At 40.7% G+C, this 26266-nt stretch overlaps 1 protein-coding gene across 13 annotated transcripts in view; it reads right to left on the bottom strand.

Annotated features, from left to right (window-relative positions):
* Window positions 1–18815: 18815 nt before the first annotated feature.
* Window positions 18816–26266, bottom strand: part of mast2 (microtubule associated serine/threonine kinase 2) — a 464628-nt gene continuing 457177 nt past the window's right edge. For all 13 annotated transcript variants that reach the window (XM_059647961.1, XM_059647949.1, XM_059647956.1 and 10 more), the window contains one exon: window positions 18816–25731. In XM_059647961.1, the coding sequence (XP_059503944.1) occupies window positions 23612–25731 (2120 nt within the window). In that variant the 3' untranslated portion in view covers window positions 18816–23611. The remainder of the gene's footprint in view (window positions 25732–26266) is intronic.

The raw sequence follows: 26266 nt of genomic DNA on the forward strand, positions 1-26266 counted from the left end.
GAGGAAGGGATGGGTAAGAGGAAGAAAAGGTTAGGGAGGCAGAGACAGGCTGGGCTAGTTTTGGGATGCAGTGGGGGGAGGGGATGAGCTGGGCTGGTTGTGTGATGCAGTGGGGTGAGGGGACAAACTGGGCTGGTTTTAGGATGCAGTGGAGGAAGGGGAGATTTTGAAGCTGGTGAAGTCCACATTGATACCATTGGGCTGCAGGGTTCCCAAGCGGAATATGAGTTGCTGTTCCTGCAACCTTCGGGTGGCATCATTGTGGCAGTGCAGGAGGCCCATGATGGACATGTCATCTGAAGAATGGGAGGGGGAGTTAAAATGGCTCGCGACTGGGAGGTGCAGTTGTTTATTGCGAACCGAGCGGAGGTGTTCTGCAAAGCGGTCCTCAAGCCTCCGCTTGGTTTCCGCAATGTAGAGGAAGCCACACCGGGTACAATGGATACAGTATACCACATTGGCAGATGTGCAGGCGAACCTCTGCTTAATATGGAATGTCATCTTGGGGCCTGGGATAGGGGTGAGGGAGGAGGTGTGGGGGCAAGTGTGGCACTTCCTGCGGTTGCAGGGGAAGGTGCCGGGTGTGGTGGGGTTGGAGGGCAGTGTGGAGCGAACAAGGGAGTCACGGAGAGAGTGGTCTCTCTGGAAGGCAGACAAGGGTGGGGATGGAAAAATGTCTTGGGTGGTGGGGTCGGATTGTAGATGGCTCCACACTGCCCTCCAACCCCACCACACCCGGCACCTTCCCCTGCAACCGCAGGAAGTGCCACACGTGCCCCCACACCTCCTCCCTCACCCCTATCCCAGGCCCCAAGATGACTTTCCATATTAAGCAGAGGTTCACCTGCACATGTGCCAATGTGGTATACTGTACCAATGTACCTGGTGTGGCTTCCTCTACATTGCGGAAACCAAGAGGAGGCTTGGGGACCGCTTTGCAGAACATCTCCGCTCGGTTCGCAATAAACAACTGCACCTCTCAGTCGCGAGCCATTTTAACTCCCCCTCCCATTCTTCAGATGACATGTCCATCATGGGCCTCCTGCAGTGCCACAATGATGCCACCCGAAGGTTGCAGGAACAGCAACTCATATTCCGCTTGGGAACCCTGCAGCCCAATGGTATCAATGTGGACTTCACCAGCTTCAAAATCTCCCCTTCGCCCACTGCATCCCAAAACCAGCCCAGTTCGTCCTCTCCCCCCACTGCATCACACAACCAGCCCAGCTCATCCCCTCCACCCACTGCATCCCAAAACCAGCCCAGCCTGTCTCTGCCTCCCTAACCTGTTCTTCCTCTCACCCATCCCTTCCTCCCATCTCAAGCTGCACCTCCATTTCCTACCTACTAACCTCATCCCACCTCCTTGGATTGTCCATCTTCCCTGGACTGACCTATCCCCTCCCTAACTCCCCACCTATACTCTCCTCTCCACCTATCTTCTTTTCGCTCCATCTTCGGTCCACCTCCCCCTCTCTCCCTATTTATTCCAGAACCCTCTCCCCAACCTCCTCTCTGAAGGAGGGTCTAGGCCCGAAACGTCAGCTTTTGTGCTTCTGAGATGCTGCTTGGCCTGCTGTGTTCATCCAGCTCCACACTTTGTTATCTTGAAAGTTGGTGGAGTTGTGGACAGCGTGGAGGGCTGTCGTAGGTTGCAATGGGACATTGACAGGATGCAGAGCTGGGCAAAGAAGTGACAGATGGAATTCAACCCAGAAAAGTGTGAAGTGATTCATTTTGGAAGGTCAAATTTTATTGCAGAATACAGGTTGATTTAAGGATTCTCGACAGTGTGGTGGAACAGAGGGATCTTGGGCTCCACGTCCAAAGATCCATCAAATCTGTGACCCAATTTGATGGGTTGTAAAGAAGGTGTATGGTGTGTTGGCTTTCATTGGCAGGGGAGTTGAGTTTATGAGCAGTGAGGTTATGCTGCAGTTCTATAAAAACCCTGGTTCGACCACACTTGGAACACGTGTTCGGTTCTGGTCACCTCATTACAGGAAATATGTGGAAGCTTTGGAGGGTGCAGAGGAGATTTACCAGGATCTTCCTGGAGTGGAGGGCAGGTCTTATGAGGAAAGGTTGATGGAGCTAAGTCTTTATTCATTGGAGCGAAAATGGATGAGAGGTGACTTGACAGAGGTTTACATGAAAATGAGAGGCAAAGATAGAGTGGATAGTCAGATATATTTTCCAAGGGCGGAAATGATTACTACGAGGGGACCATAATTTTAAGGAGATTGGAGGAAGGTATAGGGGCGATGTCAGAGGTAGATTCTTCACACAGAGAGTGGTGGGTGTGTGGAATGCGCTGCCAGCCGTGGCAGTGGAGTCAGATAATTCAGGGACTTTTCAGTGACCCTCTGATAGGCACATGGAGGACAGTAAAATGTAGGGTATGCAGGGTAGATTGATGTTAGTAGGATAATAGGTCGGCACAACATCATGGGCTGAAGGGCCTGTACTGAGCTATACTGTTCTACGTTCTATGATCCTTGGATTAATGATCTTAGAGTCACAGAGTTGAACTTTCTGGAACTTTCAAGAGAAAACGCAAAGATAAGTGTTTTGAAGGCATTGGCAGTTTAATCCAGAAACAACCATTGCAGAGTAAGTACCAGTTACATTGAAAAGCCGTCCAAGAAATTCATCGCAATTTATTGCCATATTTTACCAAATTCATTTTGTTATTTGAGGAAAGATAGTATTTCATTAGAGACAGTTCAGAGAAAGTGCACTAGGATGATCCTTAGTATGAAGGGATAGTATGGATGGACATATATAGAGTTCCATCATGGACATATAGCATTCTTAAGGGGCTTGACTTGGTAAACACTGACAGGTTGCTTTCCCTCTTGGGAATAAAGGGGTGTCAATTTAAGACTGAGATGAGAAGAAATTTCTTTTCTCAGATGTTTGTGATTCTTTGGAATTCCTTGTCACAGAGTTGTGGGGCAGGGTCTTTGTATATATTTAAGGTTGAGACAGATAGATTCTTCATCAGTAAGGGAATCAAGGATCAAGGGTTATGCAGAAATGCAGGAAAATCGACATGAGAAATGTTAGAGCAGCCTGTTGGCTCGAGGGGCTGAACAGTCCACTGCTGTTCCTTTTCTTTTATGGTCTTATTAACTACCTTCCATGAATCTATGGCATCCGTCTCACCTGATTCTAACCCCAATATACCACAGGGCATTTCCGGATTGTCTCATTACTCAGCAGTTATTTGCCAAAAGACCAGGATCGCTGATACTCAGGCCATCTTTAAAAGGTCACTGTGCACCCAACCTGGTATTGGCAATCCTCACAGCAATATAATGACACAGCAGCACAAAGCCACATTGCTCATGGCTGTCAGCTGGCATGACATTGCTTCACACATACAACTGCATTCTCTCAGTTTAGCCAGGTGCTTTGGTGACGGCATGAGAGGCCCAGTATAGAGACTCCTGGAATGGACTGAACTGGGAAGTACATGGCTAAGAGGAGGGTGCCTAGTCCTTGTAGGAAGCGCAGTCCCAGTTTGGTTAAACAACGTCACAAGATTGTAATGTTTAGCTTTTAACTTTGTTTATTCTTTCTGCCTTGTTTCTATGATTCTGTACCTGGATGGCACCTTGTTATAGAATCATAGAATCCCTGCAGTGTGGAAACAGGCTCTTCGACCCAACATGTCCACACCCTCCAACAGAACATCCCACCCAGAACCGTCCCCCTATAGCCCTCCTAATCTACACATCCCTGAACACTACGGGCAATTTAGCATGGCCAATCCACCTAGCCTGCACATCCTTGGACTGTGGGAGGAAACCCACGCAGACACGGGGAGAAGTTTCACACAGACAGTCACGTAAGGGTGGCATTGAACCTAGGTCCTTGGCGCTGTGAGGCAGCAGTGCTAACCACTGTGGCCCCGTAACACACCATGTGTGGTGAGATCATACAATTTTCATTATAAGCCTGTACTTTTGTACTTGAGTACATGTGATGCTAAAATTTAAATCTGAATCTAGTTACTGTTTAACGACCAGGTCATATGGTTTAGGCACATCCCATCTGAACACTCTGTCTAAAACACCACTACTCTATTCCCAATGTCAACTGGACAGCCATTACTTGTCATTCTCCAGTAGGGGGCCTCACAGACAGGCACGCAATTAGGCAGTTCCAAATATGAGCTTTCATTTAGGGCAAGCAAAAAGGAACACAAACAAAACAAGTTGGGGCTACAGTTTGCTCACACGATACAAACCAAACATTGACATGATGACCAACAACTAATTCAATAGTCCATGACTAGCTGCAGCACCCAGTTCTCATCTGTGGAACTGGTTGTCAATTAGACTCTGTCCATCTTGTAACACCAAACAAAGCTGAGTAAAAGGAATGTTTCCTTCCCTCTGGTGCCCTCATCCATTTTCTTGGAAGACTATTCCCATTTCTCCAGTTCCTTAACACCCAACACATTACCTCATAGCTTGCTCCAATTGTATAAAGCACAGCATGCCAGGATGATGCAGTGTACTCTGTCCAGATTTAATGGTGCAAAGGCTGGTAGAAATGTTAGATTTACAAACACTGAGGGCATGGTGCAAAGCATGTCTGCAGATTAGCATTTGAAGCCTAAGCATGTTCACTCCACGTGCATTGCAAATGCATGGAGAAATAATTGTAAATGAAATCTGTTGGGAAGAGATTTAGAAGAGCAGCCTTGAGATTGGTGTTCAGAAGTATAATCGATTTTCGAGCTCTTTACCACACATATGAGGCCAGCCAGACACCACTCTGAATCTGGCCTATACATGGTGTTCAATATACAGGAGTCTTTCTCGAAATCAGGTTTTGAAAAAGCTTGACCTTCAGGCAGACCTCAATGGTGGCCTGGGGAGTCTATTGCTTACTGGACTAGAGAAATCGCATCGATTCAGGAATTCTGACAAAGCACAATTAGATCCTTCAAAATGCAGAAGAGGTTTGGTCATGTGACACAACCCAGTGTTGAGTAATTTAGGTTCACAAGCTTGTGGTTATTTCCCTCGTCAAAATCTATCAAACGTTTATCTTAAATGGTGCCTGCCAGCACTTTAGCAGGAATAATGATTTTCAATGTATCTTCTTAGTTATCAGTTCAGCTTCAAGAACGGTAGATCTGTGCTCTCATTGTCTCACTGTATTCACAGTGTCCATAAAATTACTGCGTCTCAAATTTTGAGGAAATGCACTTAATATTAGAAAACAATGCAGTGGGCATTGATCATAAACCCGCATTACCTTTATACATGCAGCATTGTAAATACAAGGTGTGTTTTTCTTTATAAAAATCACAGCAGATATAAATTCAGTGGCTACCTGGAGACAGATACTCTTGAATGTCATACTTGATAAGGCATTAAAGAAATTTCAAAGGGAAAAAAAATACAATACAAATTGAATTTGTAATCCCCAATGGCATCTCAAACTGAGAATGTGATGTTAAAAGATAGACAGCAATCTGAGCAAGACAATTATTTGCCTTTTCCCCCGTCCAAAATATACCAGGACAAAAATAAATAGTGAGATTTGACCCCGGTCTAAATATGTTAATGTTCTGATATCAAGTAGGTAGATGAATGGGCAATGAGAGTAACAGCTGTAAGAGTGCAGTACTGGTTGCCATACTATAGAAAGGATATTGTTAAACTAGGAGTGCAGAAAGGAATCACTGGGATGCTACCTGGACTGTAAGGTTTGAGTTATAAGGAGAGGCTGGATAGGCTAGGACCTTATTCCCCTGTAACATAGGACACCAAGGGGTGATCTTGTAGGGGTCTATCAAATCATGAGAGGCACAGATAAGTTAGATAGCCAACAGCTTTTCCCCATGGCAGGGGAGGCTAAAGCAAGGGGCTATAATTTTAAGGTGAGAGAAGAGAGATACAGATGGGTTCAGAGGAGTAACTTTTTTCACATAGATGGTGGTGAGTGTCTGGAATAGTCTGCTAGAGGTAGTCCTGGATGCAAGTACAATTTTGTGATTTAAGAAACATTTGGATGAGTACATGGATGGGATAAGTATGGAGCGATATGGACCAAATGCAGGCAAGTGGGACGAGATTAATTGTGAAAAGTGGACGGTATGGACAAGTTGGGACAAAGAGCTTGTTTCCATGTTGTAAATCTCTGTGACTTTATAAAAATCATTTAAATACTCTTGCATTGCAGGTAAAGAGAAAGGAAAGCATTCAATTCTGCTCTGAATACTACAAGTCAGGGCTCAGAAAAAGCTTTGGAAAAGAAGAGTTTCAGTCAAACTACAAAGCCAAGAATCTCACTCAACTGTTCAACTACCAACATCAAAGCGATCAGTAACATCTACCATAACGGCTTCAACATGTTACTATCCAGTGTTCATGGTCAACTCAGTGACTGAACTGTGTATTCTTGAATTTTTATCTTTTGTTGGATTCACTTCTTATTTATAATGTGTGTGTGCATTATATTAGTTACTAAACACAGGAAGAAAAAATAATACACATTTTTTTAACCTGAGAAAACCTGGTTAAAATAGTTTATTTTAAATATTAGTGTGCTTGGATCTGGAAGAAATGTAAAGACAAGGTAAGACAAGGGAATATCCCCTAATCAACCTTGTTGTGTCCAAGGGAGAAGGTGCCTAGTCAAAGAGAACAAATTTACCCATTTTCATCTGAGAGTTTAAGATTCAGGAACCCCATTTGGAACAGTAACAAACTAGGGATAGCCCCCACCCCCAGGGACTGGCTATAACACAACATATCAAAGATCCTTTTATTGTTTAGGAGTGAAGAAAAACCTATGTATGTCATTATAAACTGTGAATCCTTTCTTATTTAACACTGCTAATAATCATTTCAAACAGAAAAGCAGCGCTGGTGTTATGACTGTTATATTTATTTTATGCTTTATACAGAATGATACATAAATAGCAAATAACAATGGAGGGAAATGCATCTGTTAGAAAAGGAGAGATAAGTGGTATGGCAAGCATGTAATAATTGACAGAATACCACCAAAGCAAAGAAACAGAATAAAGGAGAGACTTGTTAATCATTGACAAAAGAAAAAGAGACAATGAAATGGGATGTGCTGCAGAAAAACAAAGATGCCAGTTGATGATGCGTGAATCTTTTTCATAAGGTTTGAAGTGCAACCTGCTTATTATCAAATCTAAGGAAAATTAAAGCACTTAGCAAATGAATAACAGAATTTGCTGAACCAATAGCCTCCTCAATTTTAAATGGAAGACAATTAAGGTGATGGAATTTACTTTGCAGTATTTACCCCATGAGTCCATATTAGCAAAATGTTATGAAAAGTAAATTTGAAACATCTAACATACCTTTAACCCGGTCACTCAGAATTACTGAATTAATGAAAAACTGAAGATAGCCTCTACACAAGCAAATGTTATATTACTTGATTTCCTGAGATATTGCACATTAGATTTGAACACAAACATAGTCTTCAGTAGAAAAGATGTCCAGCCGTCTCTTGCCAGCTTCAAATTCTCTGTGATGAAAATCCACATCCACTAATTCTCCCTCATTGATTCCACCAGTTACAACACGATTTCTTTTGCAAAAAATTCATACCCTTGGAGTCCTTGCTTCAAAGGATAATTTGAATCCTTCACTCCCTAAAAGGCACCTGTTTCCCTACATAATCCACACCAATCCATCAATGGTCTAGTTGCACCATTACCTTCAACCTCATACCTGGCTCTCCAATGTTGTAACCTACTAAAAGAAACCATTTTGGAAGTAATATTCCCTTCTTGGTTCAGAGTTTTACTCTGGTTATCAATAATTACAATATTTACTCTTATATGACTAATTGCATGCCATATCTAATTGACAAAAATAAATTTATACTCAAGAAAACTCGTGTTCACATGTCTGCATGTGCAAAGGATGCCTGGCCATGTCCACCAGCTAGAACAGAGGGAATGATCAGTTCATTCCTTCAGGTGTCCGAGTAGTCTCAGCCCAATTTATCACAAGCTAGCTAGCTATCAACTCAGGGTACAATTCCTTCTAACCTGCTTACTGCTTGCTACCCACATGATCAGCTTCAGTGAGGCTGAACCTGACTTCTTGAGATTCAGCAATTGGCCAGTTGTATCTTAAGAGGATCATTCTTTTTTTACATAGCTAGTTCTCTTTATTCCAGCCTTCCTGGGACAATCAAGCCAATAATCTCCAATCTATTTATTGCATTTGTTACAAATTTTATGATAACTTTAACTTATCAGTTTATTATTTAATCTTATCTAGAGCACCATCTTACAGGTTTTCATCCATTCAGTGCCTTTATTAAAAATACAGTTACATCATGTTAAATCATGATGTCAGCTTGGAATCAAGATCACCAGTTCTTATATATTAAAGATCACTTAAGCTTTGATTACTACAATCAACCTTCATGCCAATTTTTAAAAATTAATTGCATCAACGAACTCCACTTTACAAATTCAGCATCTTTTTGCTTCCCATTTTTTTTCAGACCCTTGTTTCTTTGTCTCAACTATTTATTATTTATGTAACCCACATGCCCTTCAGAGGGTAATGAGAGAAAGTGGCGTTGGATACTTTACAAAATTAACTTTGAGTCCAACATGACTCAATATTGGATTAAAAGTGTTAACTCTGTATCTCTCACCACAAATGCTGCCAGACCTGCTGAGGTTCTCTAGCACATAGTTTCTGTTATGATAAGTAAACTCAGGTCAAATACACAACAGCACACATCAAATAGCAAATAGCAATTTTAAAAAATTCCATGGAATTCCTAGCCATTCCCCTAGACATTAATGACAAGATGGTGCAAGAGATTACAATTTTTCTCTTTTGCTGATCTAGTCTTGAAAGTCCGTCTCAAGCCATCACAGCATGTCTTAACAACTCAAAGATAGTAAGAACTGCTGATGCTGGACTCTGAGATAACACAGTATGGAGCTGGAGGAACACAGCAGGTCAGGCAGCATCAGAGGAGCGGGAAAGCTGACGTTTTGGATCGGGTTCAGGTCTGAAGAAGGGCCCCAACCTGAAACGTCAGCTTTCCTGCTCCTCTGATGCTGCCTGGCCTGCTGTGTTCCTCCAGCTCCACACTGTGTTATGCCTTAACAACTATTCCCTATTCTTGTGTCTACACTCCCCTGGTCTCTGATACTGCACTTCAGTACACACTCACAATTATAACTCCAGTCTTCCCTAACAACTAGCTTCACCAAGCTAATACTGCATCAAAGCTCTAATCATGCTCAGTCAATCAAACAAACATTGCTTTTCAATGCCCACTCTCAGGTATGCTGATTATTAATTGTGCATGGACTTCTTTTGAGCTCTTGACATCTCTTAGGATGTCCCTGAGCTTTAAGTCCAACATTTGACTGCCTACTAATCCCTACAATTCATTCCTAAACTCTTTGCACAGAGTCATTCAATTGCTCTTGACTTCTCAATTAGTACTCCACACAGTTTATGTGCAGTTTATCTGCCTTCACAGCAGTGTAGTAATAATAGCATGGTCTAACACGAGTCGATTTTGTCTCTTTCTCTGAGATAACAGGATGTAGAGCTGGATGAACACAGCAGGCCAAGCAGCATCATAGGAGCAGGAATTGGCCTGCTGTGTTCATCCTGCTCTACACCTTGTTATCTCGGATTCTCCAGCATCTGCAGTTCCCATTATCTCTTGTCCCTTTCTCCAACAGATTATAGCCTTTGACTGTCATTCACCAAACCCTGATCTGTCCTGACTAGGTCACAGGACAGTGAATCTGTCCTGCAGAAAGCCTTGCAATAGGCCTATTAATTGATAACCCTGTTGCTGGATAGAACTGAATGTTATCACCTAGTACCGATTGGAACTGAGTGTATCCTGGAGGTTGTATTCTTTCAGAATGCCAGAATGGAAGTTCATCAAATGACTGTCAAAACCTATAAAGGAATATTTTTAAACAGAAACAAAATAATTATGACAAAAGATAAATCGATCAGAACCAAAATTTAAACACTAAGAGCAATGTGAGTGTACAGAAAGGAAAATAAAAGACAAGTGAGAAACATAATCGGGACTATCACTGACATGTTCATCAACAAGCTGAGCTAACGATCCACAAAGAAACAGAACTCATTTCAAATTGCTGTAGTCCCCAGCTTTGATGAATGATGCTGTTTGAATTTACCAAAGTTGGCCATTTGTATGTCACAGTAGTGATGTTGACAAAACTGCTCTCGTCCCATTAAGGTAAGGCTCTATGGGAGTAGATAGCACCATCTATCAATGCTGGACAAAGATTGAAATAAAAAGCATTTCTTCCCCTGAAAGCACAATCATTCGTACAAAGATGGATGTGGCTTATGGAATGGCCACCGGGCCTGAGCATGTTTGTTGCAATCAATTTATTTTTTATTACCCTTTGATCACTGAGTTACATCTTAACACTTATTCAACATATTTCTCTACCACTGTTGTAACTATAAATGGCCTAACTTTATTGATTGTTGATGTAGTTATCACTAAGAAATCTGAGTTGGAATCCAATCTTTTGGCCTTCGCCCAAATTCGCTGAAATATGAAATGTAGTTCAGAATATTATGGGCTACAGTGAGGTTAGATTAATCTGAACACCGATGAAATTGAAAAACGGACAGAAATTTGAGGTTTTGTAAGTAATTCTACACCTTGCTAAATGTGTTCAGCAAAATATCAGTGATGACAATACCGCTGAATGTCAAGGGCCTGTGGTTAGATTGTCTCTTATTGGAGATGGATGTTGCCTTGCATTTGTGTGGCACAAATGTTAGTTGCTACTTGTCAACCCAAGCTTAGATATTGATGCAGAGATAATAAGAACTGCCAATGTTGGAGTCAGAGATAACACAGAATGGAGCCGGAGGAACACAGCAGGTCAGGCAGCACCAGAGAAGTAGGAAAGTTGATGTTTTGGTTCGGGGCCTTCTCCAGAAATGGGCTTAGATATTATCCAGATCTTGTTTCAGTTGAACATGGGCTGCTTCAGTATCTAAGGAATAGTGACTGGTGCTGAACATTGTGCAATCATTGGCAACGATCCCCACTTCTGGCCTTATGATAGAGGATACGTCATTGATGAAGCAACTGATGATGAACGGGTCTGGGACACTACCTAAAGAAATCCTGCAGAGATGTCTGGGAGCAGAGATGACTGACCTTCAACAACCACAACCTTTTTTTATGTAATATCCAAAAGAACTGCAGAAGCTATAAGTCAGATACAAAAACGGAAATTGCTAGAAAATCTCAGCAGTTCTGGCAGCATCTGTAGACAGAAATAATAGTAACCATTTTGGGTTGAGTGACCTTTCCTCAGTACTCTTGATTTCTCTCCACAGATGCTGCTAGACCGGCTGAACTTTTCCAGCAATTTCAGTTTTAGTGCACCATTTTCTATGTACCAGTTATGACTCAAACCAGTGGTGGGTTTGCCCCCGATAACCAATGATTCCAGTTTTGCTAGGCTCCTTGATGCCATACTTGATCGAATGTAGCCTTGACGTCAAGGTCTGTCACTCTCACCTCACCCCTGGAGTTCAGTTCTTTATGTTTGAACAATGGTTGTAATGACGTCAGGAGCTGAGTGGCCCTGGTGGAACCTTAACTGGGTGACACTGAGCAGGTTATTGCTGAGCAGGTGCTGCTTCAAAGCACTGTTGATGACACCTTCCATCACTTTACTCATAATCGAAAGTAGACTGACAGGGCAAAAATCGACCGGGTTGTATTTATCCGGCTTTTTGTGTACAGGACATACATGGGCAATTTTTCACATTGGCAGGTAGATACCACAATTGTAACATTTTCCAAATCCTTTCCAAGTCCAGGAAGGGAGTCATTGCTGTCCTGAATATATATCAGCAATCCCACCGGAAAGAACATTTCAAACAATACCCATGTAATTTTCTGCTAAATACAGGCAAGGGCTTCGAATGTCCACTCTCTAGCAAGTGGACAATTGAAAGGACAAATGATCAATCATAGAATCACACATACAGAAAAGGGCTATTCACGTCCATTACCTCACTGCCTTGACACTCTTCAAGAGATATCCATTTTTCACAATCAATGACTTTGCTAATGTATCTGATTTCCTTTCAAAGGTTACTATTGAACCTGCCTCCACCATCCATTCATGGAGTACATTCAGCTCATATTTACTCACTGGATAAAGAAAATCCACATTTCTCGCCTTGGTTTTTGGCAGATATCTGCATTTTCTTGTTACTGACCCTCCTGTCAGCACAAACAGTTTATTCCAAATTAGTCTACCAAAACCTCTCAACTGCAGGCACTTCTACCAAATTTCTCCTTAACCGGAATTTGCTTTTCTAAGGAAAACATTTTCATCTTCTCCAATCTCTGCACGTAATTGAAACTGTTCAGCTCTGTTACCATATTAGTCGACCTTTTCAGGTCCTCTCCAAGGCTTTTGACATCCTAACCTAAATTGTGATGTCCAGAATCAGACTCAGTACTCTAGCCGAGGTCCGATAACTTTTAGATATTTACCATTTAGTACTTTACTTTTTTTATATATATAAAGCCTAGTTTAATCCCACATTCTCCCAACTTCACCAAGCTATCACCTTGCAAACCTTTGTGTATATAAATCTCCAGGCTTTTCTGTTCCGGCACTTCTTCTGAAAATGTACTATTTTAAATAACATTTTCCCCATTTCCTTTCAAAATGCATGACTTCACATTTCTCTGCATTAAATTTCAGCTGCTGTGCAATTTGACATCAGGTTTTGCACCTGAAAAAGGACTTTCATGACACCATTTGTTCTGAACAGGGCGCCAGGCCCTTTTTACAACTCGAAGCATTTTGAATAAAATGTGATGTGTCAGGAAAATTGAACAGCATCAATACAAGAGCATGTAAGGTTAGAAAAAAAACAGTACATGTGGCCAGCACCAAAGATCAAAAACGAAAAAAGTTCACATCCCTCAATCAATTTTGTCATCCAATATCTATCACTCTCCTTTAAGATTCATGATATATTCAGCCCAATCACCTTTCTGAAATATCTGTTCCAAACATTTATCTCAGCAGCTTCCATCTCCCTGGAGATGTCCTTTCATTACTCTGCTTGGGGTCATAGTAAACAGTTTCTCAGTGAAATCTTCCAGTATTGTTAATAGCCTTGATTTATTTCAACAAACTTGCATTTATCCACATCTTTCACAGCCTTTTATCCCCTCAACAACTGTTGAAGCACTTTTGAAATGTAGTAATTATAACAATATAGGAAATGCACAGCTAATTTGCACAAAGTTAAAGGCCACAAACTGCAATAAGAAAATGACCATATAATCTGTTTCTAGTAGCATTGATTGGGAGATAAATACTAACCAAGGGAATATCTCAGAGAGGATAGGAACTGCAGATGATGGAGAATCCGAGATAACAAAGTGTAGAGTTAAATGGATACAGCAGGCCAAGCAGCATCTTAGGCTTTTGTGCTCCTGAGATGCTGCTTGGCCTGCTATGTTCATCCAGCTCCACACTTTGTTATCAAGGGAATGTCTCATCTCATTTGACCTAATTCTTCCCTTTACTGCAAATAGGTTTATCTTGTCCATTTTTATAGCTGAGGTGTCCAATTCTAGGAGTGAGAATGACAGCCTTTTGCTTTGTCACCATGATATCCCATGATGCAGTAAGCAAATTCTAAGTGGTAGAAATGATACAGTAAAAGGCAAAAAATATACAGCATGGTTTCCTACAAATCTCATAGTGCATGCTAAAGTTTGGGGCATGGATATGAGATAATATGACTGGTTACGGGATCATGTTTATTAGCTTAAATAGGTTTAGATAATATCATCACATGTATTGGTTAATCAAACATGTTTGTGTACAGCTATGGGTGAATAAATATGCAATACTTGAATTGGAAATGATTACATTTAATCAGTTTAAAGTTTGTTATCTGTAAATATTGTTTGAAACTTTGTTCTTGTAATAAAGATTTGAGCTCTATGAAATTTTCTGAGGTATACATCTCTCATGCATGCATGAATAAATGTCTAAACAAAGGAGCCTAAGTCTCAGTTGGGCTAAGAGGAAAGAAAAGGGTTATACTTAGCTGCAGTGTATACTATCTACAAGACATACTTTTGAAGGCTTCTTGGCCAGTATCTTCCAAACTCACAACCACTATCATGTAGAAGGACAATGGCAGCAGATACATGGACACACCACTACTTGCGAGTTCCCCTCCAAATCACTCATCATTGTGACCTGGAAATATATCACCTGCCATTCCTTCTGTCACTGGATCAATATCTTAGAACTCCCTTTTTAATAGCATTGTGGGTCTATCTACAGCACATGAATTGCAGTAGTTCAAGAAGGCAGCTAATCATCATTTTTTTCAAGGACAATTAGGGATGGGGAGTTAGTGCTGGTCCTGCTAACCATGCCCGTATCTCACAAGTGAATAAAAGATATTCAATTTCATACTACAGGAGCAAGATCATTTACTATCAAGTTAAAGTAGAAGGAACTATTTAAAGAATATACGTGACAGAAGATAACAATAACGTTTTTAGTTTGTTTTTCCATGGACACTCCAGAGCAGTGTCTTCCTTATGATTCATATTGTAAAACCTCAAAGAGGTCACTACAGAAAACAGCAAGATGTGCTTAATACACCTGGGGCTAATTTTCAGTCATTTTGAAATACCATCAGGTTAAGCGTGCATAATGCATGTTTTGTTCATTGGCACTGGTGGTTGAGAAGTTCTTAACGGAATTGATGCAGGTTGCTCAAAAGAAATTGGAAAAGAAAGCTTGATAAAACCCACCCTACCATTGCCATTATGAAATGTATTGGCTGAGCTCCATGGTGATGTGATAACGGAAACTGCAGATGCTGGAGATCCCAAGATAACAAAGTGTGGAGCTGGATGAACACAGCAGGCCAAGCAGCATCTCAGGAGCACAAAAGCTGATGTTTCGGGCCTAGACCCTTCATCAGAGAGGGGGATGGGGTAAGGGTTCTGGAATAAATAGGGAGAGAGGGGGAGGCAGACCGAAGATGGAGAGAAAAGATAGGTGGAGAGGAGAGTATAAGTGGGGAGGTAGGGAGGGGATAGGTCAGTCCAGGGAAGATGGGGACAGGTCAAGGAGGTGGGATGAGGTTAGTAGGTAGGAAATGGAGGTGCGGCTTGAGATGGGAGGAAGGGATGGGTAAGACGAAGAACAGGTTAGGGAGGCAGAGACAGGCTGGATGCAGTGGGGTGAGGGGATGAGCTGGGCTGGTAGTGGGGGGAGGGGACGGACTGGGCTGGTTTTGGGATGCGGTGGGGGAAGGGGAGATTTTGAAGCTGGTGAAGTCCACATTGATACCATTGGGCTGCAGGGTTCCCAAGCGGAATATGAGTTGCTGTCCCTGCAACCTTCGGGTGGCATCATTGTGGCACTGCAGGAGGCCCATGATGGACATGTCATCTGAAGAATGGGAGGGGGAGTTAAAATGGTTCGCGACTGGGAGGTGCAGTTGTTTATTGCGAACCGAGCGGAGGTGTTCTGCAAAGCGGTCCTCAAGCCTCCGCTTCGTTACCCCAATGTAGAGGAAGCCACACTGGGTACAATGGATACAGTATACCACATTGGCAGATGTGCAGGTGAACCTCTGCTTAATATAGAAAGTCATCTTGGGGCCTGGGACAGGGGTGAGGGAAGAGGTGTGGGGGCAAGTGTAGCATTTCCTGTGGTTGCAGGGGAAGGTGCCGGGTGTGGTGGGGTTGGAGGGCAGTGTGGAGTTGGGGCCTGGGACAGGGGTGAGGGAAGAGGTGTGGGGGCAAGTGTAGCATTTCCTGTGGTTGCAGGGGAAGGTGCCGGGTGTGGTGGGGTTGGAGGGCAGTGTGGAGCGGACAAGGAAGTCACGGAGAGAGTGGTCTCTCCGGAAAGCAGACAAGGGTGGGGATGGAAAAATGTCTTGGGTGGTGGGGTCAGATTGTAGATGGCGGAAGTGTCGGAGGATGATGCGTTGTATCCGAAGGTTGGTGGGGTGGTGTGTGAGAACGAGGGGGATCCTCTTTGGGCAGTTGTGGCGGGGGCGGGGTGTGAGGGATGTGTTGCGGGAAATGTTCAAGCCTTTGGTCTGACCACTTCCATCTGGATTAGTGTACTTGTTCGACCCACCTCCTGCAAGGAACATTTGAAATTGACCCCATGATCTTTTGTTCTGAAATTATATCATGGTATGCCATACAGCCACACAGTACACTTAAGTAATAATTAATCATGTATTTGATTGTATTGGGTGCAAAGAGAAAATAACGTCATGTTTGCAAGATTGACCATGACAATAACTGAGGAAAGAATAATTTTATTTCAGTTTTAAGCTTTACTTACAATTCATTCATCACCTTATAGATGCTTTATCTGAAGTGACACACTAGCTCCATTACCAAGGAAAATAATACTGGTCTAATTTAGAAAGTCTCATCTAAAAGATTGAAATGCATTAACATTGTAAAGATAAGCCAGGAATATTCATGCGAAAATGTCGATATGTCCTATGTGCCGCCTAAAGCAATTAACAGAAATAAGACAGCTCTGGGAAAATGGAGCAGAAAACATTAACATTGAATGCAAACTCTAAATTAAATGCTTAGATGAAATGCATTCAACTGTAAATTAAAGATATGACTAAAATTATTCCTCAAATTGAATGGATTTGCGAAATGGATATGCTAATGCTGATATTGCATTAGTAATATCGCATTAGTAATATCATGTGACTTTGCCATAGCATATACAGCTGCATTAGAAGTTTATAGGCATCTGAAAAGTATGTCAGCATATGGATTTTTAGATTAGAATTTGATATGCAAGCTTAAAAATAGTTTCAATTACCCCCAAAATGAATAGCTGACAAAGTTTTGATTTCTGCCTTTGGCCACCAACCTGCATGTATTAAGATCACAACATAGGTGACTAGAAAAGTATATTTTGATTTGGGATCCAGGTAGCAATGTCTTCTGAAGTTTAAGCATGGCTCAAACAAAAGGATTTCAGAAGTAATTGTGATTTAGGGTATCGGAGCGTCTCAAAGAGAAAGCAGAACGTTTGAGAGTGTTTGCATGTCAACAAACTAGAGTGCAAGCATGAGAATGAAAAGAATACAGAGGCATTTGAACTGTCAGACTCGATTGCAGACAAAGGTCTGTTCTAGCCCTCTACAACTTTCATGAAATCAAGCGAGGTTTCAATGAGGAATAGTAGACAGCTCCTTAAAGGTGATTGCTCTTGACATTAATACAGCATTTGACTGAAAATGGCATCAAGACTTTAACAAAGCTACAGTCAACTGGACTCAGGAGGCAAACTTTCTGCTGGTTGGAGTTATACCGAACACAAAGGAACATGTTTGTGCTGTTGGAGGTCAATCAGCTCAGCTGCAGGACAACACTGCAGAAGATTCTCAGATTAATTCTCTGAGGCCTAAACATCTGTAGCCGTTTCATCATGAGTTCCCCTCCATTGTGAAGTCTGTACCTTTTTAATTTTCTGCATTTTGTTTAGGAAATGAAGTGGGAAACATACTGGTTTAAAAGCCAAGGAATTTTGAAGGTTTGCTGCACATTTTGTAAGCAAGTTACCTGAGCATTTATTGTAGGTATTGTTTACGAAACTCTTGATTCAAGTATTGGGGAAAGCTCAGTTATGGACAAGTTGATCCAGTGGGCTGTAAATAAATGCAGATTCGCCACCAAGTAGTTGACTGGTCTGTGTGTTAGGGGCCAGTTATTGATGACAAAGACCTGCCAACAACTGTGCGATTTGGCTCTCGGGTAGCTGACCAGGTTTGCTATCTCTGGATTGTTAGTCCTTTGTTAGTCATTTCGGCTTGTATGAGAACATAAACATCCATTAGTTTATTAAAAGAATATTTAAAGGAAAGCACTGCTTGATTGACAGGTTTTTCTCTCAGATCTGTTTCTCATTTTTTCAATGTTTATTTTCACAAGATTTAGAAGTTTCAAGTGCTTGTACTTTCTGGGGTTGATACATTACTAAATGACTGGTTGAGTGACACTTCTGTAGGCCTGTAGTAAAAGAGTCTTTTGTCACAAAGTTGTGAATGACTGAATTTTGGAAGTTTTTTTTCCCACCAGTGACACTGGTTTATTATTTCTGTACAATGTGTAAACTGAGTAAATGGACATTAAGTATAATAAGTTGGCACAGAAGATGTGCATGGTCACTAGGGTGGGTGCAGGGGCATTGGTTGGCATGAAGGAAAACAGGGGTCAATGCAGCTGAGTAGAGGGTCGCAGATTAGCACGGAGGGCATGGGTTAAACATTTTGAAATTACCTTTCAAAACGATCCCTCATCCAGACTACAGTTTACAACAAAGTTTAAGAGTTGTGTGAGGCAAGTTTTTTACACAAAGGCTGGTGAGTGCCTGCAACACATTGCCAGAGGCATTGGGGGAAGCAGACCCAATAGCAGTATTCAAGAAGCAATTGGATGATTACTTGAATAGGAAGGGAATAGAAGGATACAGATCCTGTAAGTGAGGACAGTTTTAGTATTGAAAGGCAAGATGTGTTGGTGCAGGCTTGTAGGGCCAAAGGGCCTGTTCCTGCAGTGTATTGTTCTTTGCAACTTTAAGAAGCTGTCTACTATTCCTCATTGAAACCTCGCTTGATTTCATGAAAGTTGTAGAGGGCTAGAACAGACCTTTGTCTGCAATCGAGTCTGACAGTTCAAGCATCCAGGTTTGCGATCTGTACCAGCCCATGCCATTATCGCACAGTGAGAATAACTGGGGTGCTGGGTCCCCGGAAATGTTCCCAACCACCTTTTTCAAAGTTCTACAAAGTCTCCTGAACTCCACAAAAATCCAGCCATGATTTTCTCAGAGAGTCATAGGTTTTCAAATAATCTTCTGCAAAAGGCTGTAGAAACAGAATCTTTGACTATTTTTGAGGCAGAAGTAGACAGACTTGAGAAGAAAGGGGGATAGGTAGGAAGGTGGAGTTGAGATTCGAATCAGATCAGCCATGATTCTATTAAGTGGAGGAGGAGACTTGAGTGGGCCTAATGGCCTTTGACTGCTCCTAACCCATGCCTGTACGTCCAGCTCAATGACCTTTCATCAGAACTGTCTTACTTTACTCCAACAGATGTTTGCATTGAATACTTTCTTTATTTACATAGGTATTTTCATTCACAATAACGCATTTCCTACACTTAAATCCCTCAAGCAGTTCTAATTACACAGCTCATTGATCTTAAACATATAACCTGTTTTATTTTTCACAGATGTTGTCCATCCTGCTGAGTTTTTCCAGCAGTTATTTTTAATACAATCAGGTTTTCAATATCTGCAGCATTTTGCTTTTGTTTATTTAGGTTGGATCTTGGGCAAAACAAGAGGCAGAAATCTTAGTCCCCTGCCAATAAGTGTGCAGGCAGAGAGGGCAAAAAACAAAATTCCTTTGTGGGAGTTTCTAGCTCCAGTCCTTACACTACTGGTGCTACAGTGATTTCCAAGGATCGACTTGCTCCTGACTATGGGCTGAAGTCCCAAGTGCAGTCATTTAACAATCCATGGGATGTTACAAGGCTGCAGGGCTGCTGTGATCAGTGGACAGGGCTTCTGAAAAATCTAGCTGAAGAAGTGAAAGAAAACAAGTAAGCTCTTATCTGGAAAACTTCAGCTAGGTAGGTGTATGCACAAAACTAAAGGTTTTGAGTACCCACTGTCATCTTGGAATTGGAACAAATGTTGAACAAGTGTACCAAAAGAAGTCTTAATATAGAGCCTGCATTCAATAGTGTCTTTACAATCGATCAACACCATATTTCCTTGACCAAAGGAATTCCACTGACCGATTTTTTTTTTCCGGTATTTTTCACTTCCTTTTTCAGTCTCAGTTTAATGGAATGCCCCGTGTGCATTAGCATGTTGATTGAAGCCATCTTGTTATGTAAGTGGCTAGTCTGTAGATAGGTTACTCTCCATGGTTTAGTTACAGGCAGGGTGTGTGCATGGGAAAGAGAAATAGTCAGAAAAGGGGACTTATTCATATAAACACTGACCAATGAAGGATAAGAAATGCACTTTGGTGACCAAAGTACTATGTGACTTTATTTTTGTATTACTGTGAACCAGAAATAATCAAACTGAATGGAGGAGGCACTCATTAACAATCAAACAAACAGAAAGACAGCACTTAAGTTTCAATTCAACTTGAATTCACCAAAACATTTGATTTTCAAGAAATATTTCTCCTTTGAGATTGAAGGAAACTTTGGATAATCTTCTCCTTAAGGGAAACCCCTGATCCGTAGCAAAGACTCTTAGAAACCACAAAGTGAAGTAACTTTAGTTTTGGTCAATTGGTTAAAGCACAGACTGAAACAGATTACTATGGCTAAGAGGCTTCAAACTAAAAGACCACATAATCCACATTTGTAAAATGTGTTTGCCTAATGCAGCGTAATTGTTGACTCTGTATGGAAACACATCCCATCTACTCAGCCACATTATTATTACAGAACATTTGGTAAACTTCTACCGTTTATTTTGTCTGAACCAGTGGAGTAATATTGGCCTGGATAAAAACCAACTGCCGAAATGTGCCTCTTTATGGTCAAAGCACTTCACTGCTGCTATTTCAACATAGAACTCAATGTGTAAAGAACCACATTAGATGTGCAAGCAACTATTTTACTTTCACATAACTCATTGCAAAGGTCATTGGGAATATTGTGCACAATTCTCACAACTCGCTCTTCAAAAAAATGTCAGAAAAATTGGAGGAATCACAGAGGTTCCAGAAGTATCTCACCAAGTTACAAGCAAAAATGCACAAAATTAAACTTGTTTTCAACGTACAAAGGAAAGTTGTATGGATATTGCCCTTTTAATAGTTTTATGTTCCTAAACTCAAGCAAAAAAGAAACTGGATAAATAACTAATTAACAAGGGCATATATAAACATTTTGTGTTATATCAGTCAATAGGCAATTTTCAAAAAATATAACTCTGTACTATGCCGAGGCTGCATAAATGTCAATAATATCATTAAAGTGGTTAAGATTGAGTAAAATAAGCTGTAATATTAGAAAGTTACTGTGAAATTTCACTATATTATTTTATGAGGTTTTAGAAAAAGGATTACATTATTTATTCTTCTCAGAGATTTCATTTGTGATAGCTCAACATGCTCAGAGGCTTTAAGAATTACATTGATATATATGTAGTCTATGGAAAGAACACGCGTGCTCTGTGACTAAAAGCCCTTTCCAATACATATGCTTATGCATTATAACATAGATCTGCATTTGGAAGTCAACTGCTGTAAAACATAGTTGTCATTGCCTCATAGGACCATACGGTTGCTCTTTCATCAGAGAGAGACGACTGGTGGTGGTTTAACTTTAGGGTCACCATGCCTCAGGCCAGGGGAAAGGCTGAGAAGGAGAATAGTTCATGCTAACCTCAGCCTGTGTTGGAATTGAATCCATACTGAGGGCATCACAACTGATCCTTTGTGTACAAAAAGCATTCAGACATTTCTCGGAGGTGATATATAACTAACTCTTATTATGTCAAAATGTAGCAGATTGAACAGGATATTTCAATTAATTTAAATTCATTTTAAATTATTTTTACTTGTTAAGAAGTGTCTTTATTGCAAATGACGTGTTGAAATTGGAATACTGGTTTTTTTAAAAATAACTGAATCATACCACATTTATGCACAATTTAGAAATTAATCACATTTCTTTGTCACAGTGTTGCAAATTATGTCTTAACCGCCACATCAAAGAACAAATTAAACACAATTAATCTGTAATTTATAAGTTTTTTTTATATCTGTCATAATTGCAGGTGCACACCCATTGCCATTTAGATAATGAACACTACTAGAGTGTTGCATAGTACTGTCTGTGGTCTTGTGAGGCATTAAAGCATTTAGAAAACAAGCACAAATCTTCATTCCAAATTAAGAAATATGAAAGACAACACAAAAGAAAATGCCATACCCCTTTTCACGGCAGTAAACACACCCCCTTTATTTCAAGTATTCTTCCTCATTAACTTTTGAGTGAAAACATTATAGCTGAAAGTTAGATGTACTGTGAATAAAAGAAGGAGCTCCACAGTACTGTAATGTCCTTAGAACCTGCACTTTTCCTTTTTTATTTTAAAAATTTAAACACAGCAATTAAAATCAGTCAGTATTAACTGATAACAGTCTAACTTACTCAGTTCAACTATCTGACACATTTAGCAAAATGTAGCTGCTAATGAAACAAAGCAATCTACGATTGTTAGGCTAGCAGAAGCTCCGAGTTCTATTAGTGCAATACATCATAACAGCAACATGATTAGGGGCAGGGTTTGGTTGGGAGGGGATTGGCAGGGAGAAACAAAGGAAAAAGAAAAAGTGAAACCAAATTAAAACTTTCACATCACTGAAAACTAACAGTTACATAAAACTATCGCAAAGTTGTTATATTGTTGTAATGGGAGCTTTTAAAAAAAAAAGTGAAGCAAACTGCCATAAATATTTTAGGTCATCTAGGTATTATTCAACATGTGTTTTGAAATATGAAAAAATTCTTTATATTTAAAGGGATGACATTAAATTCAACATGCCAATAATAATGCAACACAAAAGCCCCTACTGCAACAGTTCATGGTAACGTTCTATATTGATTAAATAAGTACTAAAACGTTTTTTTTAAATGCTTCTCACTTTTTTGTGAAAGTACTTCCATTACATATTCACAACATTTCTCCAGGAAAACAAAATATCTATGTGGCACAAACCCAGAAAGACATCCAAGACTGTCGTGTATATATTTACAATAAATAAGATACATTTCTCTGATACATTAATACAAAAGAAGGACAAAATACAGTACACTGTCAAATGCTCTGCAGGAATGTATTACCTTGCACAGTGACAAGTTACATTACAGAGCTAAGAGTTCAGGCAACACCATGACAACAAAGAATCTAGTAAATAATAACGATAAGCCTCTCGCAAGGCTTTGTTGGCAAACTTGGGTTGCACGTATACCGCTGTCAATGTGCATCATAGACATTTCGCAGATAGGAGTCACTTAAATTTGAAAATGAGGAAAACAGAGATGATATGACTGCTAAATGTCTTGTATTCATTAATGCGCATTATGGCATTTCTCATAAAATCACAGTGTACACAGGAACTACCACCAATTTGCAATTTTCAAAAGGATCCTTGGTCCAACTTAAACTCAAATTGGTATTCGCAATAGAGTAGGAAAAAAATGCCAGCTACCCTGTTTGAAATGTTAGCTCGCTTCCAAACAAAAAATAAAACAGTAGCAGATCAGCAGCGCAGGGCTTTCCCCCAAAACTGACTATAGTGTTAAGAAAATGCTAAACTATTCATACATATTTGATTTTTGTTTTGTTTGCAATAGTGTCTGGATACAAAGTCAAACATGCAGCTTTAAGTAACCTCCAAAAAAAGGTATTTATAGTTAAATGCTGATGACCCACTTGCCTCAAGCTGGAAATTATCAACTATGTTTTTTTGAAATTATCACATGCAAATTTGTGTGACAGCTGCAAGTTCTGCCCTGTCTTACAGTCTACTGATTCTTTACTTTTTACACGACAGCTCCCAGGTTGATCTCTCCCACACTTTTCCACATTCTGTTGCTGTTCTGGTGATGAAATTCTTGCAGTATCTTGCACAGCTTTTTGCTCACATGAAGCTTCCACAATTGGCTCAGGTTTTAACAGTGAACCATAAACGATGCCCTTCTCTTCGAATTTCAGTTTTGAACTTTCAGGCTTTGATAAGGGTGTTGTGATGCTCGACACTGTAGCAGGGCTAAATGTGTTAAAATGTGGCCCTTCTTTATCATTCCTGGCTACCAAATCATGTGAACTTACTTCTTTCCTCCTCTCAGTCTCTGTTATCCCAGGGATGGCCAACTTCACTGGACCCAATACATTTTTGGCAACAGTGGCTAAATGGGAAACAAAAGGCGTTTTAACAAAGCTAGCTGGAGAGCATTTTGAGCTACCGGTGCTTTCCATATTTATCACAGGTTGAGTTTTGGTGTCAGGCCTCTCATTTTCGTTTAATATTTGCTCACTTTGGCTTGATCTTCTGTCCATTTCCTCTACAGTGGAATGTTTAAGAGACTTGGCATTATTTGAATGAAAAGACTTTGCACCAATTCCAAATGAATCTTTTTGCTTATTCACAATTTGGCCTTTGACCTCAACACTTGGCTTGCAATCAGTTCGCATGGCATCCTTTTTAGGATCATCAATTCTCTGGGGATGCTCTAAGGTATGACATGACACCAAACTGAAAAGCTGATGTTGATCATCTGCTTCCGGTAGTTTGTAATGTTCATCCTCTGTAGGTTTTCTATGCATTAGCTGATTGAGAGGAGTGCTACTGCTAACAATACCAGCTTCCAACAAATCTATTTGAATGTCTTGATGTATTTTGAATGCTGCTGTGTTCCTGAGTTCTTGGTTTGATGGTTCCTCTGTGGCTTTTTGCATTGAAAGTATTTTGGGTGAATCATTAACTTTTGTGGTAACACAATCCATTATAGGCTGTTTTACTTCAATAGTTTTCAAGTCTCTGGAATCTGTTTTATTCGGGCCATTCTTCTCTATGTTCAAGACATCATCTTCTAGTACAGCCTTTTCCCCAGATACAGTGTAAGTTGAAGATTCTTCTGACTGATATTGTTCTGCTATTTTACGTGGTGCTGAACTTCTCATTTCTTTAGACTCTGATAAGAACATAGAGCTGAGATCATCCTCTGAAGAATCTCTACTTTCTGCTTTACGTGAATTATAACACGTTTCAAGTAAATTCGAAACGTCAGTTTGAGCAGAAGACCGATGCAACTTTCTCCCTTCCTGGCTGTCTTCTGAACCTTCATCACTTTCATCTTCAGAGATGTCTACCTCGTGAATGGCATCTTGCTTTTGTAATGCTTCTCTTCTTTCTGCCCTATCATGTCTTATTGCTACCAGTTTGTCATTCAATTTTCCCTTACTCATTCCTTCGGATGATTCTTGCCTACCGATTTTTCGGGCAGCAGGTTGCTTTAGTGTTCCCTTTTCCGCAGGGCCACGTTTGCTGCCTTGCGTCTCATTAGCAGATTCCTGTAAACTCTGCAGACTGGGGTCTCTCTGCAGCATTTCTTTCTTAAATTCTGAGTGTGAAATGTCCAGGCTGTGTTTTCGGGAAGATGACAACTTCTTTTCAGATGACAGAGTGGCAGCCAATTTTTCAGCTGACTGCACCCTCTTTAATAAAGGTGATCTTGGAGATTCTGCACTCTTAGGCCTGGAGATCTGCCGCACCAGTGGTGGGGAAGAGTGTAATTTAACTGGAAATGATTGTGCTGCATTCAAACTGCCCAGAGAATGTGAAGGCAGGGGAGACGGGGAGCGCTGAGGAGACGTTGGCTGAGGAGTGGGTGATGGTGTACGAGCTAGAGGAGAAAGGGGGATATTCCCTGCAGACTTGCGCCTGGGTGACCTATACTGTCGCTGAAGTTTGGGAGCCAATCCTTGGAGGGAGCTTGGGCGAATGTGACCAGAACTGGCTGGAGAATTTGGCACACTGGAACTTGGAGAACTGCTCTGTGAAGAATTACCACCAACTGGAACAACAGAAAGCAAAACATGGGATTATTATTCAACAAGAAGACAATAACTTAAAGATCATATCCAAATGATGTTCATGAGATGAAAACTGCTAAACATAACCATACAATAATAAAATAAACCTGCAAAGCTAGTTATTCGTCTCCAATTAATAATAAATAAATTTAAATAATTTCTTTATCGTTCTCAATCATAGGCATAGAAGGAAGTAAAAATTGCTGTTTGGATAATTCTGTCTTTGTCATTTCATCACTCTACCATCACCTAATTACTAATGTGAGAGACAAGTGAGTGATCCAGTAAATGTATTGTCTGCATAATTTTTATTAACATATTCATAATGGTCTGGCCATAATATATTTGACAATAATTAACTGCATAACAACTAGTTCTTCAGAATTTGGAATGTGTTGGTTAAACATTTCAGTCCTTGTTCACTCAATGATGATAAAAGCATTTGGATGAAAAGCAAATAGGTGACTTTGAATACCCAATAAGCCAAAAGTCATAACACCCCTGGACTTTGCATTT

The sequence above is a fragment of the Stegostoma tigrinum genome, chromosome 8, assembly GCF_030684315.1.
Source record: "Stegostoma tigrinum isolate sSteTig4 chromosome 8, sSteTig4.hap1, whole genome shotgun sequence".
Taxonomy (NCBI): Eukaryota; Metazoa; Chordata; class Chondrichthyes; order Orectolobiformes; family Stegostomatidae; genus Stegostoma; species Stegostoma tigrinum.